At 36.9% G+C, this 15,766-nt stretch overlaps 1 protein-coding gene across 2 annotated transcripts; it reads left to right on the top strand.

The window, feature by feature from the left end:
* The first annotated feature begins 983 nt into the window (after nt 1–983).
* LOC137722613 (ATPase 11, plasma membrane-type-like) lies at nt 984–14,526 on the top strand. 2 transcript variants are annotated; one of them, XM_068461655.1, is made up of 21 exons: nt 984–1,005; nt 8,764–8,774; nt 8,941–9,060; nt 9,194–9,292; nt 9,374–9,511; nt 9,615–9,749; nt 9,832–10,011; nt 10,386–10,589; nt 10,682–10,801; nt 10,917–11,036; nt 11,363–11,485; nt 11,581–11,685; nt 11,767–12,076; nt 12,156–12,394; nt 12,509–12,541; nt 12,636–12,717; nt 12,868–13,028; nt 13,163–13,375; nt 13,549–13,731; nt 13,831–14,009; nt 14,280–14,526. In XM_068461655.1, exons 1-21 carry the CDS (start codon nt 984–986, stop codon nt 14,371–14,373), a joined length of 2,871 nt encoding a protein of 956 aa, XP_068317756.1. In that variant the 3' UTR covers nt 14,374–14,526. The 2 variants fall into 2 exon arrangements, with proteins under 2 accessions (XP_068317756.1, XP_068317754.1); XM_068461653.1 differs by lacking the exon at nt 984–1,005 and having other exon boundaries at nt 8,733–8,774.
* Nucleotides 14,527–15,766: the final 1,240 nt, after the last annotated feature.

A 15,766-nucleotide genomic window follows, 5' to 3' on the forward strand; every position in this document is an offset into this window, starting at 1 on the left:
GTTTTGATTGGTTGCAATGTTGAGGGAAGCAAAATAATTGGTGGTGAGGTGTAAGGCACGAATTTGGTTTTAATGAAGAAAAAGATAGGATTTGTACAGATGAAATCATAAGAAATCTACCGTACCTTATCAAAAACAGTGTTTTTGACACTGAATAATTTAACGCACACTCGTAACGACGAGTACAGCTTAATTACGATAGTGAGAAAAATAATTTAAAGCTACATAATTAAGTCCACGTCACTTTGCCAACAAGGGCATAAATGTCAATTTACACACTCAATGAGAAATTACACATAAAATTAGGGACAGGTCGTCACATTTCTTGCCTCAATTTCCATTGGAAATGTCTATTATTTTATTTTTTCCAATGAAAATAATATTTGTGACACACTAGAGTAGTAGTTAATGGTTGAAAATTGTAATTGCGACAATTGTGCACTCTCACAAATAAAAATTATTTTGTTGGAAAAAAAATTTCCGACACAATTATTTGGTCAACGTCAGTGTAAAAAACATGTCGTCTTTTGGAAAGTAATTTTGTCAACTATATAATTATTTACGATCACATTTCCATGTCAAAAATAAAATAAGTTCGTCATTTTGAAAATTCATTTCCGACGAAAAATTAACTACTAACGACAAGTCTTGTGCATCGATAATAAAGTATTTTTGACGGCTAATTGGAAAAAAAGTATTTCCAATGGGACAATTTGCGATGCCCAGCGAGGGCTTTTCCCTGTTGGAAGTAAGTATTTGTGATGGCAAAATGTCTTTTTGGACGGCATTTGACCCTCGCTAATGACACTTTGTTTTGTAGTCTTGACTTCAATTTTGTAGCGGCTGCATAATACAATTAGTTCGTCAGATTCACTTGAATCTTAGCTGATGGATTCTTGATCAACATGTTATGCCACAACATTATGGTGAGCATGAGCATTTTGATGAACAAGATTGATATCCAATAGGCATGTACGATATCTATGGATGAACTTGAAGAGGAGTGTTGATGTGAGTCTTTTATTGTAAATATTCTAAGAGTTCTATGTTTGGTAGGATTACGATCTGTAATTGATTGTAATATTTCGTAATTAGTTTCCTTATGGAATAAGGCATGTGTGCCTATATAATGTACACCCTATAGGATTAATAATATTCTTTCAAATATTCAGCGAAACCGTGTTATATTATCCCTTGATATTTTCGTATCAGACCCCTCTCCTTTATCTCTATCAAATTTCAGCCTCTTCGACTTGAACTAGGATTCTGAGTCTAGTCCCTCTTTGAGTTCAATTCATTCCTTATCTGATCAGCCACAAATTTTGATCTTAGAATGATTCAAACCTCATCAAAACCCTATCTAATCCTTAACCATCCTAATTTCTCCAGGACTCAACCGAACCATCATCTAAATTTGATCATGTGGCAATCCTTATTCTACTAGGATTGGGTCGAACCTCTGCCATTTCACTTATGGGTTGGACATTCACTACTAGGCCGAGCCTTTCTTGGGCTGAGATTTTACAATTTTCTGGACTTCGGGCCTTTTCAGCCCAAATCTTAGATTTCAGACCCAAATAACACCTCACAGATAACTTTAGCGTTGAGTACGTTTGTTAAAAAATAAAGGAAACAAATTCCTTTCTTTGAAATGCACAATAAGTAAACTAAATGTGTTAACTTGCAAAAACTGAAACTACAAATATTAAAGTAGAACTTCGATGAAACTACTAGAACAAAATCATCGTTGATCTTATATAATTGTTTACATGAACAAAAGAGTAAAATTAAATCCCCTTGACAGGAAAGAAAAAGGAAGAAAAAGACTCCAAAGTCCTTATCCAAATTTCTAAAAGAAGAAAAAAGGTCCTTCTCCAGAGAGGCGTGTGAATAATTTGCCCATGGAATATGATGGCGCTTAGCTGTGACTTGTATATCTTCTTGTGCCATAGTGTGTATTGTGATGTGTGTGCATCTTATAATCCATTTAAAGGAAACTTCATTTCAATCCCTAAATAAGATTGCTCTTTCAATAATACCGTATGTAAGATTAAAAACTAAAAATAGTCCTCCATGTCAGATTATAGTATTCCATGCCACATTTAATCATTGTTTTTTATAAATTTATTGCATTTTTAATTTCCCTATTTACCCTTATTACTCTCTTAAAACCAATTAGAAAAACAAATATATAATTAATTTTTCAAGAATGCTTAATTAACTAGATCCATAATTAACATGTTCGTTATAACAATAACATTACCATAAACCTCCATGTGTTATTCCAATCAAGAAACCCAGAAAACTCAAAAACCATGATCAAACAAAAAAAGCCAGAAAACTTGGAAACCAAAAATCTCGTTGTATTTGGAAGAAAGAAGAAAAAGGGGCTTTTAGATGCCAAATTGACTGTGAATCCAGAGATAAATGAAAAAAAAAAATACAAATAGAGAGAAATCACAGCCTAATTGACCGTACCAAATTAATCGGACATACACTACTGTACCGAATGGATTTGACCTAATTGACAGTACCTAAATGTTAATTCTTATAACGTATCACTGATTTTTTTTTTAATTGTGTTTCTAGTGTCAGAAAGTTAAAATGGAGAAACCCCATCTATTTATTTCTCTCAATTATATATATATATATATATATATATTTTTTTTTTTTTTTTTAGTTTTGCTATTTTGTGGGTTGATCTCAAATGTCTAACACTATATAATTGCTATTTTATATCATGAGAAGTCAATTGTATTTTGGCTGTTGTCGTTTTCCCTGTTTTATGCCAATTTCTGGCAATTACATTGTTTTCACATACTATACATTACTCAAATGGAATAATGTTAGGTAGATTATATTTTTAGATCAAATTTATAAGTCATGTGATTTGTCACTAATAGAAAATAAATACGTTAATTAACACTTAAGTAATAATTCAATCGTCAACGACCACGTCATATTATTACAGAATTAAATAGACGGTGTCCCTACTGTTAGCCAGTTTGGATGACATAGAAAATGTTTAAAACTTTGGATATTATGTTCTTGTTTCAATTGCAATAAGCTTTAACAGCCAATCATCCATTGCGCCCTTGCATGACCCTTTTTTTTTTTTTTTTTTTTTTTTTTTTAACAAATGATATTATTTACACTAAACGAGTGGAGGGGTGGACTAAACCTCACAATGAGATATCAATAATGTAATTCAAATTTGCCTTTGGCGAAATCGAATCTAAAACATTTCAGTTACAAGTGAAAAGAAATATTCGTAAACTGTAGTACTAAATAGCTCATGACTTATTTATTTATCTTTTCTCATTTTCAAACATAAATTTCATCGCGTCCCAAGTTGTTTTCATTTTTTATTGTGTAATTTAATGTAGAAATATTTCTTTTATCCAAATAAATAAAACTTAAAAACAAATTTTAAAATCGTAGTTCTGATGAACCACGACTTTATTTCATGTACTTTGGACTTATCACATCTTGTTTTCAGTTGACTATTATAATTTGTCCAACAAGAAATCCTTGAAACTTATACATACGAATTTGATTTTTACAATGTCAATTTGGCACCACTATCCGTTATTTACTTTTGGGAAATTTTATTTAAACTTATGTAACCTATTTCTACATCCAACTTACTTTATGCACCCATTTGATTTTTAACTAAATTATTAATATCTCTTTAAACCTTAATTTACTACCTAATATACCCCCATAAACCCAATTCAATATGTGAATTTATTTTTACACCCATAACTGTTGGTCTCTCCTGACATCGTGCTTTGCTTTTCAAGGTTAGCTTTCAGATTATCATAAGTTATTAGGACTTTTTGGCAATACTATTTATGTAATTAGTATAGCTAGCTGTGTAATGCCTATTGGTTCCATAACTCCCGAGTTTAGTACATCAATGCAAACTAGTGTACTGCCTTTTGGATCCATAATTTTTGGTCTCTCCCGAGTTAAGTTATAGAACCATTGAATTTTGGCAATTAAAAGCTCCAATCATGATCTCTTCAAGCTGAGAGATGAATATTGAACACCATTTCTTTAGAACTAAGTCTTAAGATTGATTAATTACACCATTTTCTTCTTCTTCTTCCTCCTTGAAATTGAACTCATACAGAACAAGCATGCATGTCTCCAGTTCTGCTTTCTTAAGCTAGAAATAATATTTTTTATTCAACAATACCGATTCCAATAACAGCAATTGTGAGCCCGTGACCAAAACCAGAGCCAAAAGCAAACCATATGTCACATCCCGGCCCGGGGCGGATCACTTCCCGGGCCCGCTCCACCACCGTAGCACGATATTGTCCGCTTTGGGCTTACCATTCCCTCACGGTTTTGTTTTTGGGAACTCACGAGCAACTTCCCAGTGGGTCACCCATCATGAGATTGCTCAAGCCCCTTCTCGCTTAACTTCGGAGTTCCTACAGAACCCGAAGCCAGTGAGCTCCCAAAAGGCCTCGTGCTAAGTAGGGATGGGAATATACATATAAGGATCATTCCCTTGTGTGATGTGGGATGTCACAATCCACCCCCCTTAGGGGCCCGACGTCCTCGTCGGCACACCACGGTCAGGGTTAGGCTCTGATACCAAATTGTCACATCCCAGCCCGGGGCAGAACTACTTCCCGGGCTCGCTCCACCACCGTAGCACGATATTGTCCGCTTTGGGCCCCGACCACGCCCTCACGGTTTTGTTTCTGGGAACTCACACGCGAACTTCTTGATGGGTCACCCATCCTGGGAATGTTCTCGCACGCTACTCGCTTAGCTTTGGAGTTCCTACGGAACCCGAAGTCAGTGAGCTCCCAAAAGGCCTCGTGCTAGGTAGGAATTGGAATATACATTTAAGGATCATTCTCCTGGACGATGTGGGATGTCACAATCCACCCCCCTTAGGGGCCCGACGTCCTCGTCGGCATATACGCGACCAGGGTTAGGCTCTGATACTAAATTGTCACATCCCGGCCCGGGCGGATCACATCTCGGGCCCGCTCCACCACCGTAGCACGATATTGTCCGCTTTGGGCTTACCATTCCCTCACGGTTTTGTTTTTGGGAACTCACGAGCAACTTCCCAGTGGGTCACCCATCATGGGATTGCTCTAGCCCCCTTCTCGCTTAACTTCGGAGTTCCTACGGGGTTAACTTCGGAGTTCCTACGGAACCCGAAGCCAGTGAGCTCCCAAAAGGCCTCGTGTTAGGTAGGAATTGGAATATACATTTAAGGATCATTCTCCTAGACGATGTGGGATGTCACAATCCACCCCCCTTAGGGGCCCGACGTCCTCGTCGGCACATACACGACCAGGGTTAGGCTCTGATACTAAATTGTCACATCACGGCCCGGGTTGGACTACTTCCCGGACCCGCTCCACCACCGTAGCACGATATTGTCCGCTTTGGGTTTACCATTCCCTCACGGTTTTGTTTTTGGGAACTCACGAGCAACTTCCCAGTGGGTCACCCATCATGGGATTGCTCCAGCCCAAAATTTGGTATCAGAGCCAATCCCTGGCCGGAAATGTGCCGACGAGGACGTCGGGCCCCTAAGGGGGGTGGATTGTAACATCCCACATCGCCCAGGGGAGTGATCCTTAAATGTATATTCCCATCTTTACCTAGCACGAGGCCTTTTGGGAGTTCACTGGCTTCGGGTTCCGTAGGAACTCCGAAGTTAAGCGAGAAGGGGGCTAGAGCAATCCCATGATGGGTGACCCACTGGGAAGTTGCTCGTGAGTTCCCAAAAACAAAACTGTGAGGGAATGGTAAACCCAAAGCGGACAATATCGTGCTACGGTGGTGGAGCGGGTCCGGGAAGTAGTCCAACCCGGGCCGGGATGTGACACCATATATCTAAAACTACTATAATCTATGGGAGGAGATTTGAACTTAGGTAAAAGGAGGTGGACGCAAAAAATTACAGTAAAATAACTTCTAAACTCTAAACAATTAAAATCAAACGAACAAAAAAAATTCATAAATTGAGTCATACCTTGATTGGAGGATTCAAAACTTCAAAATCACCATTCATCAATAAAAAAAACTTATTTTTCTCGATGAGAGCTATTAGGGTTTTAGCTAGAATGAACGTAGGATAAATAAAAAGTAATTGTAGGGTTTATTGATAAATTTGAGTTTTATTATTAATTTTATTTTGTACTTAATAGTAATTATGCAATAGGGTAAAATAGATTAAATTAGGTATAAAAAAAAGTTACATGAATTTAAATAAAATTTTCCTTTACTTTTTTATATATTGGAAAAAGATGCTTATAGAACGAGTTCAATAATTCCAACCGTAGATGGTCCCCTGGTAAGGTATGAAAATTTGACCCTTAGGATTGTCCGCACAATACAAAGAACGAAGAGAGACGTACTTTCATGATTCAATTTTCCTCTTTTTTAATCTTTTAATTTTCTTTTTTAATTATTAACTATGAGCATGTTTATTTATTTTGTTTGGGATGGTAGGAACCAAATACCTGTTGTAATTAGTCACTAACAATACGGTCTAGTTTTATTTATTCATACTTATAAGTAAGAGCTTTAGATTCAAATCACATATATGACGAGTTTAATATTTACCTATTATGACAAATCACTAATTAATATTGTCATGAAGTGCTTAACATCCTTTATCTCAACATTAGAGGTATTGTGTTCGAATCCTGTTTTTATAACTTGTATAAAAATGACGTATTTTAACCGCAAGTATAATAAAAGCACCAAAAACCCAAGTATAGATAATCTGAATCCGTTTGATACCCAATAAAGAACAAAAGAAAGTTTCTTCTCCAAAATATAAAACTAATATAACTTGAATAAGGTGATTAGTTTACAATTCTTCAAATAAAAAAAATAAAACAAAGAGGAATAACTTTCTGTTGGATACTTTGTATGTAAGATTTCTAACTTGCGTTTTTGTGTGCCGTTGTTGTGCTTATGACCGAAACAAGATTGCCTAGAGGTATGCGGTGCAACCTAAAATGGGTGTCACAAGTCGGGTAGCGTCAAATATGAAGGTGTTTAAACTGAGCTCACATAACATTATCTGTGCTCAAGCTCGAGAAAAGCTCGTACACGTATGCTCAAGCTCGGCTCAAATGATTTTTTCAAGCTTGACCTTAGCTTTGGCTTGGCTTGGTTGTAAACCAAAGTCGAGTTTTTAATTGAAAGAATACATCCCAAAATAACTCAAAATAATAAGTTAAATTTTTATGAAATGGTTATCCGTTCAACATCAAATGGTAGGAGTTGCTCACGAGTTTTATGAGCCGAACGTATCAATACTTAACCTCTGCTCACTTTTCTCGCAAGCTCAATATTTTGTTCAAATTAAACTTGTTTTGCTGATTAACCCAGCTTGAACGAGGCCAAAACAAGATAATGCAAGTCGAACTCGAACCGCTGTGGCCCGGTTTACATAACTAATGTGTATTTAGAAAGTCAATCATCAATCGGATACAGTTTTGGATTATAAACTTAAACGGTAAAAAGGAGTTTTTTATTTGTACGTAAGCATTTGAAAGAATAAGTACTGCCGTAAAAAGGAGTTTTTTGTACATAAGCATTTGAAAGAATAAGTACTGCCATAGAGTCCGACGTTTTGTGACCAAAGAAACCAAAGAAGTACTTGATTGATCATTGATGGGCTTTTCAGGACTGCGACCTTTGAGTTTTCAATTCATTTTGTTTTACGTATGTCGTTCCCAGATCGGGAATCCCTCCTGCTTCTATGCAACAATGACCAATCCCTTCACTTTCAGACGTCAGTTTCTCGTATCTTTGGAGAGTACAGTTTTTGCTAAGCTGGATATGCTGCGGCGTTGTTTCAGAAGCTCGCCATTTTGTCTTCTTCTTCCCAATTCTCTCTCATCTGTCAAAGACTGGCATATAATTCTTACGTCAGTGTCCTTTGCATGGCATTGGTTGCTCAGTATATATATTCCAACTTCTTGTAAGTTTTTCAATCGCTCTCTCCAACGGCACAAAAGGTCATCTTCTCTGGATTCTGGTTTTTGATCAGGGGTCTTGGTGTTTGGTGATCGCCGAGTATGTTCACCTGAAACAATTAAGCTGGCTGTTTTAAGTTCTCTCCGAAGGATTTGGTAAATTAATTGGCATTTCAAGATTAAAGCCCTTTAGTTGTTTCTTTAACTCAAGAAATGTTCTAATCCAATCTAAATTGCGGGGAGGTGCACGCTACTTTAGCCAACTTGCGTTGCATATTACTTGTTTGAACTATGTTTTCTGTGGTGTTTGAAATTTTTATTTCTAGTACTGATCGACTATACTGAACAATTGATTGCCATCACATACTAAATCGTTTAATTTCCTTGCCATGCAATATCCAACGCTCTTTAATGACTGATGAGAGTCTTGATGATTTGATGAGGCAAAAACTACTGGGATTAGTTGCTAATCATTGAAATTTGAAATTTTCTGTTTATTTGTTTAGATGTAATTACTGTTTCTGATACTTAGAAACTCAATAAACAAGAAAATCCACTCAACTAAGCTGGATTTTTCATATTTCCAAACCACAAAGCAGATATTATAAGATGATTTAAGGAATAAAAACTTGTATTAGATGTGTGTTTTATTTGTTAAATACTTTTTGCATCCTTAAACTTTATTCTTATGACAAACTTCTGAATCCACAGATTGTCTATCTCTGCGTTCTCAGTGCGGGACAAGACAGTTGAGCCACGATGGATGCCCTTGAGACTATTTTGAAGGAAGCTGTTGATCTGGTACATGTTCTTGATGTATTTACTTTTTGGTGTTAAACCAGGAAAACCTAAAGCTTTATGCTAATTATAAAGTTCATATAAAACTTGTCTGCAAGAGGATTTTACCTATTATATTAGAGGGTTTTGAGTATTTTGGCAGTTTTATAAATCTTTAATATCCTGGCAGGAGAACATACCTGTTGAGGAGGTCTTCGAAAATTTGAAATGTACAGCTGCGGGTCTCAGTACTGACGAGGTACAAAAGCGGCTGGAGATGTTTGGCTACAACAAACTTGAAGAGAAAAAGGTTTCAAATAACTTGTTTAAGCTTGTGCTTTTTCTTGTATTGTAATTAATTTTCAATAGATTGTTTCCTAACAAGAATTTATTTTAGTAAGCCTTCACCTTCTTGCATTGTAACTCTGTCTTTCAAATTGCAGGAGAGTAAACTACTCAAATTTCTGGGATTTATGTGGAACCCTTTGTCTTGGGTTATGGAAGCAGCTGCGTTAATGTCCATATGTCTTGCGCGCGGAGGCGTAAGTTCCTAGTAGTTCATTTTACCATTGAGACTAGAGACTAGATTTCTGAACTGATTTTTGTAAACTTTATTCTTTCAGGGACTGGGTCTGGATTATCACGATTTCGCGGGTATCATTATATTACTCATAGTTAATTCAACTATAAGTTTTATAGAGGAAAACAATGCTGGTAATGCAGCTCAAGCCCTTATGGCAAGACTGGCTCCAAAGGCGAAGGTTACCCACATTTTTATATACCAGTTACTTTTTCTTTCTGCGCTGAATGTTTCATTTGTTATGTTCCTTTCCATCATGTTGGTAGTTAACAAAATCTGAACAGGTTTTACGAGATGGAAAATGGAGTGAGGAAGATGCTTCTGTGCTGGTTCCTGGAGACATTATCAGTATCAAATTGGGTGATATTATTCCTGCTGATGCTCGTTTACTCCAAGGAGATCCTTTAAAAATTGATCAGGTAGCTAAGTCATATGTCGCTGTGTAATAAATCATTTCCGGACAGTTTCGGACTTTCTGTTAACTGTTTTTCTTGTTTTCAGTCCGCTCTTACAGGAGAGTCACTTCCAGTAACTAAGCATGCCGGTGATGGTGTATACTCTGGTTCAACATGTAAACAAGGCGAACTTGAAGCGGTTGTCATTGCAACTGGAGTACATACCTTCTTTGGAAAAGCTGCCCATCTTGTTGAAAACACAACTCATGTTGGGCACTTTCAGCAGGTAGTATTTTTGGATAGTGCTATTCACACACCAATATTTACCTCCCACGCACCTTCGTCAATTTTCAGGAATTGAGAGGGGTGTGTGAGAAGTAAAAATGGGTGTGTGAATAGCACTACCCATATGTTTTACGGCCCTTTTCATGTTAATAGAGTGAGTTCACGTTCATGTTGCTAAAATGTCAAGCCAATAGACATGTTTCGTATGAGATGAGACGCTCATGAACATACAATTGAGCAGCATTAAAACTATGAATTTGTTGCTTGAATGTAAGAAACAGTGAAATCTACCTATGCTAGAGTGTTTTGTCTTGAGCACGACAACTTTTTACTCGTTGCACATCTCTAAAGTACCATTTGGACTGATTGTTTCAGGTCTTAACATCTATTGGAAACTTTTGCATTTGTTCAATTGCCACTGGACTTGTGATTGAGCTCATTGTCTTCATTAGTCAAAATAGAGGTTATCGACCTTCGGTAGACAACCTTCTTGTACTACTTATCGGTGGCATCCCAATTGCTATGCCAACAGTTCTGTCTGTCACCATGGCCATCGGTTCTCATCGGTTGGCTCAGCAGGTTCAACTAAAACCATGAAATTTTCCGTACTGAATTAGACCATCTATCTCTTCGGTTTGGAAATCAAATTAACTTGCTTGAGTTCATTTCAGGGTGCAATTACCAAGAGAATGACAGCTATTGAAGAAATGGCTGGGATGGATGTGCTCTGCAGTGATAAAACTGGAACTTTAACTCTCAACAAACTAACAGTGGACAAGAATTTGATAGAGGTGATAATCTTGTTCCTGTCGTATGGTTAAAGGGAGACTTCTTGTTTACAGAGAAAAATTGAACCCTAGTATTCGATTATACGGACATTGATTTGATGAACACTTCCATTTGCAGGTCTTCGCCAGAGGTGTTGAAAAGGACACGGTTGTATTGATGGCTGCAAGAGCTTCAAGATTGGAAAATCAAGATGCTATTGATGCAGCAATTGTTGCCATGCTAGCTGATCCTAAGGAGGTAGTAGACTATATGACACAAAATGTTTATGTACCTGATTAAGCGTTTCAAATTTCAATTTAGTATTCCACACAATTCCAATATCAGTGCTATTGTTGTACATAAGAAGTGCATAATTACACTATCGTATTACGCCAGGAAAAGAATGATGTTTCTGTGTAAAAATAGATATAGCACGTCAACTAATTTGGGAAGCTGTTAAATTTGAAACTTTTCGAGAAATTAGACATTTTTATTCTCTACAGTTTCCAAACTTGCATATGCATTAATGTGTTTTCTTCACTAAAGCTTCCATGAGCTGAGTTTCTCTTTTGTCCATTTGTAAGGCTCGAGCGGGGATTACAGAAGTTCACTTCCTTCCATTCAATCCAACTGATAAAAGGACAGCACTTACATACATAGACACAACCGGTAACATGCACAGGGTGAGCAAAGGTGCACCAGAGCAGGTACTTAATCTATCAATTTTAAATCTCAGTTTCTTAGTCCTTCACATTTAAAAATGGCCTGAGTTTCAAAAATATTTGTTCTGTGTAATTTGTAGATACTCAATTTGGCAAGCAACAAATCAGAAATTGAAAAAAGGGTACACACAGTAATTGAAAAATTCGCAGAGCGTGGACTTCGTTCCCTTGCTGTTGCGCGGCAGGTAATTAACAAGATTTTAACAACCACTCCTGGATGTATGCTTTTCTGAAGCATTATGGATGACAAGAGATATAATTTACAGGAAGTTCCTGCTGGTACAAAAGACAGTCCTGGTGGACCTTGGGAGTTTGTCGGTCTTCTCCCCCTATTTGATCCACCACGTCATGACAGTGCTGAAACCATTAGAAGAGCTCTAGATCTGGGTGTGAGTGTTAAAATGATCACAGGGGATCAACTGGCAATTGGAAAAGAAACTGGGAGACGACTTGGGATGGGCACAAACATGTATCCATCATCGGCGTTGCTTGGTGAAAATAAGAATAGTATCGATGGAACTCTAGTAATTGATGAACTCATTGAGAATGCTGATGGTTTTGCTGGTGTATTTCCTGGTAATCCTGTTTGTTACAGCTTGCAACTTTTGCTAGTCAATTTTGCATTGCTTCTGTCTGATTTGATTCTTCATTGCAGAACATAAATATGAGATCGTGCAGCGATTACAAGGTAAGAAGCACATAGTCGGAATGACTGGTGATGGAGTCAATGATGCACCTGCTTTGAAGAAAGCAGACATAGGAATTGCTGTCGCCGATGCCACAGATGCAGCTCGTGGTGCATCTGATATAGTACTGACAGAACCTGGTTTGAGTGTGATTATTAGTGCTGTTTTGACAAGCCGTGCAATCTTTCAAAGAATGAAGAATTACACAGTAAGGCGATCCTCTCCTCTTAATTCCTTTTGGAACTGAACCTGTAAGTGCGCCTGCTACTAAATTTTGGGGGTTGTTTTCCGTAACTGTGTTGGTTTTGTTTTCTTTTTTCAGATATACGCGGTATCTATAACAATACGTATTGTGGTAAGGAGCCCTCAATCTCTTTGATACATAGATTACTTGACATCTAAGGATACTGTAATGTGAGTTCTCAATTCTAACTGGGTTTGTTTTACAGCTCGGTTTCTTGTTGCTTGCGGTATTCTGGAAGTTTGATTTCCCTCCTTTTATGGTCCTAATCATTGCCATTCTTAATGATGGTAAGCATTACTAACCTTTTACGTTCTATCATGTGTTGCGCTTGTCCGCAATAGGGTTTCTTGAGTGTGAATTCTCAGTTTCCTACTCATCTTTCATTTATTTTCCTTGTTGTTTCTGAAAATATTTCGAAATTTTGAGCTATTTCCCAGGTACTATTATGACGATATCCAAGGACAGGGTTAAGCCATCTCCAGTTCCTGACAGTTGGAAGCTGAGTGAAATCTTTGCAACCGGGATTGTGTTAGGCAGTTATCTGGCCGTTACCACAGTTATATTCTTCTCGATCATTTACGATACTAAATTTTTTCCGGTAATTGTTTCTTTTCTTAATTATGTGTTACTTCGTTCTGTTCTACTTTTGGCATAGATGAAATTGTTAGAAGCTCACATTTTGTACTTGATGACAATGATCAAGTTTTCACCTTCTATTGTTCTCTCTCGCAGAATAAATTCGGTGTAAAAGATATCTTCAACGAGAATCTCTATTATACCAACAAGACCCTCAATCGGGGAATGAATGACAAGCTTTCATCTGCTCTGTACCTTCAAGTTAGCACCATCAGCCAGGCTCTAATTTTTGTCACTCGCTCCCGAGGATGGTCATTCCTGGAAGTACCAGGTCTGCTTCTGCTTAGTGCTTTCGTAATTGCTCAACTGGTAAGTGGTTTCATGCTGTTTCAATCGAATAGCATTCAATTTTGTTTTCATATTAATCAAAATTAACACATAGGAAGTTGTTTATGTACTTATTTATGCTCAGAAACTTTAGTCTTTATATTAAACTAACATGTAATTCACATTTGAAAATTAAATATTTTGCATCCTTGCAGATTGCTACATTATTATCTGCTGTAGCAACATGGGAATTTGCTAGAATTCAAGCAATCGGCTGGAAATGGTGTGGTGTCGTGTGGATATACAACATTCTAATCTACATGCTACTTGATCCTGTCAAGATTTTTGTTCGATATGCACTCAGTGGGAGGGCCTGGAGTTTGGTATTGAACAAAAGAGTAAGTGAATATGAACCATCCATCTCTTAATAATTTTGAAAAACCTTTTTTATTACGCGTTCTAACAGCATAGCAATGTATATGTGTATAAATTTGTAGACGGCTTTCAACACCCAAAAAGACTTTGGTAAAGAGTTCCGTGAGGCTGCATGGGCGGCAGAACAGCGGACAGTCCATGGCCTCCCATCTATGGAGGCAAAGAACATTCCTGAGAGGCACACATTCAGGGATGTTAGCATCATGGCTGAAGAAGCCAGGAGACGTGCAGAGATTGCAAGGTTGGTTCTCTTTCTTAAGTTGGACATTGATCACAAAGCAATAGTATTCAAGTTTCAGAAGAAAATGATAACATAAGTACTATTCTCTTGCCAGACATATACTTACAGACCGTGACTCTGTACACTATAATACTAGCGATCCAGATTCATAATTTGAAACATAAGATAGTTTGGCAAGAGAGCATTTCCGTAAATAATTTTTTACGATTTGTTTTGGCAGTGTTGTGTGTGTTGCCTAACTTTAAATTTTGGTGTTTCCTATCAATGCAGACTAAGGGAGCTTCACACTCTGAAGGGGAAGGTCGAGTCCTTTGCAAAGCTAAGGGGTTTAGACATCGAAACGAACCCAAATTACACTATCTAAGGGGCTACCCTATTTTCCCTCAAACTGTTACTACCTTGATATTTTTTTTCCCTGTTTGTTTTGTTTCCTTTCCTGTATTCTTAATTATCTTTTTACTTGTGTTGTATGGATTTGATCGACAGAAAGCTCTTATATGAAAATAAAATACATCAATAAAAGTTTTTATGTCATGGCTCTTATCAATATTTCAATTCCATACTCTTGGTTTCCGGAAACACTTGTATGTATGTACTGACTGTATTGTTACCCGCCTCTTTAATATATGTAGGCCTCATCTGTGAGGTGGTGAATAATGTAGTCGGTAAATGTGATACAAATACAAAAACTCATAAAATTGATTATGGTGTGCAAGAGGGAGTTGAGTATGGGAAAATTGTTGAGTAAGTGTGTGTGTGTATTTATTTATTTTTAATTTTTTAACAAATGAACCCAATCGACATTACTATTTAATGCGGGTTCTCTTCGAAATTATGTCTAACAAGCTAACTGCTGCGAGAATTATACGCACACAAACTAAACCCTATTTGTGACAATTGTAGTAATGATGTAAGTAGGGATCGTTCTAACCGGGGATTAACTAGGGGTGCTAAACACTTGACTCAAATGAATAAAACTAACTTGTAAAACACTTAACTTACTTAACAAGAACTCAAAACAAGTACACAAGACTCCAAATACTTAAAAACACAAACTAAGATAGATTGTAAAAACTTAACAAAATATGGGGGGGGGATTGTGTTTGGATGAGATTAAATTAAATGGACAGAATATAATTAAGGGCAAAATGTAAATATGTATGTGATGAAAATATGGATGATGGAATAGCCAAGGGGTTCTTCTCACACATGTTACACTTGCATACAAGATTGATTCTCAGTTGGTCTTTCGATAAATTATGAAACTCAACACTCCGGGTTAATTAGGTCCGCTTAAATTAACCGTCAAGTTTTCCTTAAGTTAATGAATTGGATGGGTTTGCGCAACGCAATTCACAACATTCTCCAAAAGTCCTTTACGTGAACATCACAATAAAGATACAATCAAAGATCATTAAGCATTATGAAAACTATAAGTGTTGACGAGGCATTCGTTACTATGATGAGCATGAAACTCGTGCCAAGAATTCATTTAACGCGATTGTTTATAAGCAACCTCCACTACTTATGAATATAAGTTCATAACGATTAGGTGAAACTCACTTATATTCTAGCGTCATATTCATGCATGAAAATTAAGCGCGCATTCTTAATAAACGTACATAAATAAGTTATCAATCAAACGGTTAAACGAATTGAATCCACAACTTATGAAATTCCAACGAAAGTTAATCAATTCATATTGCAAATATAAACATAGTTTCGAATCACCCCCTAGCTAAAGGGGGATTAGTTCG

Source organism: Pyrus communis, chromosome 17 (genome assembly GCF_963583255.1).
Source record: "Pyrus communis chromosome 17, drPyrComm1.1, whole genome shotgun sequence".
In the NCBI taxonomy this organism is placed as follows: Eukaryota; Viridiplantae; Streptophyta; class Magnoliopsida; order Rosales; family Rosaceae; genus Pyrus; species Pyrus communis.